This window comes from Ursus maritimus, unplaced genomic scaffold (genome assembly GCF_017311325.1).
Source record: "Ursus maritimus isolate PB19 unplaced genomic scaffold, ASM1731132v1 scaffold_24, whole genome shotgun sequence".
NCBI lineage: Eukaryota > Metazoa > Chordata > Mammalia > Carnivora > Ursidae > Ursus > Ursus maritimus.
In genome coordinates this window covers 21,850,972-21,853,558 of record NW_024424897.1, presented here as the reverse complement: position 1 = coordinate 21,853,558, position 2,587 = coordinate 21,850,972, and the positions used below count along the sequence as shown (strand labels likewise).

Below are 2,587 nucleotides of genomic sequence, written 5' to 3'. Positions count from 1 at the left end.
TTTTTTTTTTTTTTTTTGTATGTTTGTTTGTTTGTTTAAAAAAAGGAAAAGGGAAAAACGGATTCTAGTTACAAATTGTCTTGGCCTCTCTCTTTCCTCTCAATCCACACTTCCTCCCGCCAAAATTAAAATCACAAAACGCAGAGACTAGGGGTTGGGGAGAGGGCGTTCCAGGTCCAGACTCAGGAGCCCCGACTTATGCCCTCTTCAAGAAAGAGGGGGCGCCCGGCTCCTTTCTGCCTCGGCAGCTCGGTGTCTGTTATAATAATAATAATGATGATAATGATAATAATAATAACAACAACAACGACAACAACAATAGAGGGAAAACAGTATCCCACAGCTCAGCTGCCCCCTTGCCAATGCCTTTGGGCCTGCAGGGGGGAAGGGGAGGAGGAAACCTAAGTGTAGGGATTGGGAAATGGGGGGTGGTCTCCAGGGAGTGCCCTAAGAGGGGTCCCTGGAGAACCACCCCTGGAAAGAGGAGGAAACCCCTTGGGGAGAGAGAAGGCGAGTCCCCTGGGGGAAGCGAGGCCCCTGGGACGGGCCACCCACAGGTAAGAGGACTGCACTGCCCAGCAGAGGGTCAGTACCGGCGGCCCGCTCCCCGCGCCCGGCGCCAGGATAGGTGGGGGTCCCCTTGCGCTCGGGGGCCTGGGGGCAGGGATGCGGGTAAAGGCAAAAGAAAAAGAAGGGGGCAGGCGCGAGGTCTCAGTTATGGAAAAACGCATTGAGCTCCTCGTACATGGGGCCCCGGTCGTGGTGAAGGTGCATATCGTAAGACAAGAGATTCTCCGAGTGGACGCCCCCGCGCACAGCCGACGAGCCGAAGACCAGCCCGTGGCCAGTGGGCCGCGAGCCGGGCAGCGCCGAGTAGTGCATAGAATAATGGTAGCTCTTCTCGTGGTCGGGCGACGAGTCCTGCTTGAGTGAGAAGTTGCCATTGAGACAGAGCGGGGGGCTAAGCGGGCCCTCGTACTCGGAGCTGTTGTAGTCCGGGCTCGCGCCTCCGCCGCCCGCCGCCGCATACAGAGTCTCGTAGGCGGCGCAGTAGCCGTGGGTCCGCAGGGCGTGCGCCGCACCGCCGCCCAGGCCGCCCGCCGCCTGGCACTGTGCGCCCGCCAGGCGCGAGCACGGGTACGGGTAGGGGTGCATGGCAAACGGGCCACCCGAGCCGTGGAAGCGGCCCGTGCCGTCGGCGCCCTGCTCCGTGAGGAAGTTGCGCGAGTTGAGCTGCAGACAGCCGGCCACCAGGTTGGTGGTGGGCTGCGACAGACCCTTGCACAGCGTCTGCACGTAGGACACCAGGTCGGGCCGCTTGCCGGAGCGCAGGATCTCCGAGAGCGCCCAGATGTAGTTCTTGGCTAGGCGCAGCGTCTCGATCTTGGACAGCTTCTGCGTCTTGGAGTAGCAGGGCACCACCTTTCGCAGGTTGTCCAGCGCCGCGTTCAGGTCGTGCATGCGGTTGCGCTCCCGCGCGTTCGCCTTCTGCCGCCGCAGCTTGGAGCGCTCCAGGCGCGCCTTGGTCATCTTGCGCTTCTTGGGCCCGCGCTTCTTGGGCCGCTCGCCCTCTGCCTCGTCCAGCCCTTCCTCCTCCTCCTCTTCCTCCTCCTCCTCGCCCCCCAGCTCGCCTTCCTCCTTGACCTCGGCCAGCGCGGCCTCCGGCACCTCGTCTGCACGGAGAGGGACAGGCTTGGCAGCCCGGGCGGGCCCCGGAGCCCCGGGCCCCGGCGGAGGCGGCGGCGGCGGGGGCGCGTCGCCCTTGTCGCTCCTCGGCTCGTCGTCGTCGCCGTCGCCCCAGCTGGCGAACTTGGGCACGTCCGAGAGGAGACCGGGCTCGCTGAACAGGCGGGTCAGCATGGTGCCTGAGGGCGCCCCGAGGGCGGGAAGGGGAGACAGATAGCACTGAGTGAGGGGCGCGCTAGGGTCACGCCGCCCCCCCAAGCTGCCTCCACCCCCGAGTCGGGTGTGGGTTCCTGCCCAGGGGGCCCTGGATGCCCACCTCCTCCGCCTGCCCCGCCCAGAGCCGGCCCAGCCCTGCCCCGGCGGCCCGCCCGGGATCTCGGCCCAGGCCCTCTCCCCAGCGCTGGGCCCCGGCTCCGCCCCTTGCCTGAATGAGGGGCCGCTGCCGGCGCTCGGGGCTTCTCGGGGTCAGGGCAGGGACCGAGTCGGGGCTTTAGGAAACCGACATCCTCGCCGGGGGAGGCGGCGCGCTCGCCCTGAACGCCGGTTCTCTCCTGGCGGTGGAGGAAGGCTGGGCGGCCGCGGGTGGGGACAGCTGCCCCGCTCGGCGGCTCTGGCGGCCCGGGCCCCCCGGCCCCGCTCCCCCACCCCTCCCGCGGCTCTCACCCCCACGCTCCCTAATCCAATTTGCAACTTGGCCGCGCGCCGCCCTCGGCTCGGCCCCCACCCCCGCAGCCCCAATTCCAGAGGCGGGAGGATCGTCTCTTCTAGCGGTGGCGTCCCCAGCTCCCGGAGCCGGCTCCTGGCGGCGAGGACTGAGGAACCCGGGCGTGGGGAGGAGACGGAGAGAAGCGAGCCCCGTCCGTCTCCCCTGCGGTCAGGGACCCCCTTCCCCCCTTCAAAC

At 66.7% G+C, this 2,587-nt stretch overlaps 1 protein-coding gene across 1 annotated transcript; it reads right to left on the bottom strand.

Moving 5' to 3' along the window:
* Window positions 1–558: 558 nt before the first annotated feature.
* Window positions 559–1,860, bottom strand: NEUROD2 (neuronal differentiation 2). The gene has a single exon (XM_008689813.2). The coding sequence runs from the start codon at window positions 1,858–1,860 to the stop codon at window positions 712–714; it is 1,149 nt and encodes a 382-aa protein (XP_008688035.2). The 3' UTR covers window positions 559–711.
* Between the last annotated feature and the right edge of the window lie 727 nt (window positions 1,861–2,587).

Bases quoted from the DNA above. Each gene is read 5' to 3' on its own strand.
- NEUROD2 (XM_008689813.2), bottom strand. From the start codon at position 1,860: ATGCTGACCCGCCTGTTCAGCGAGCCCGGTCTCCTCTCGGACGTGCCC.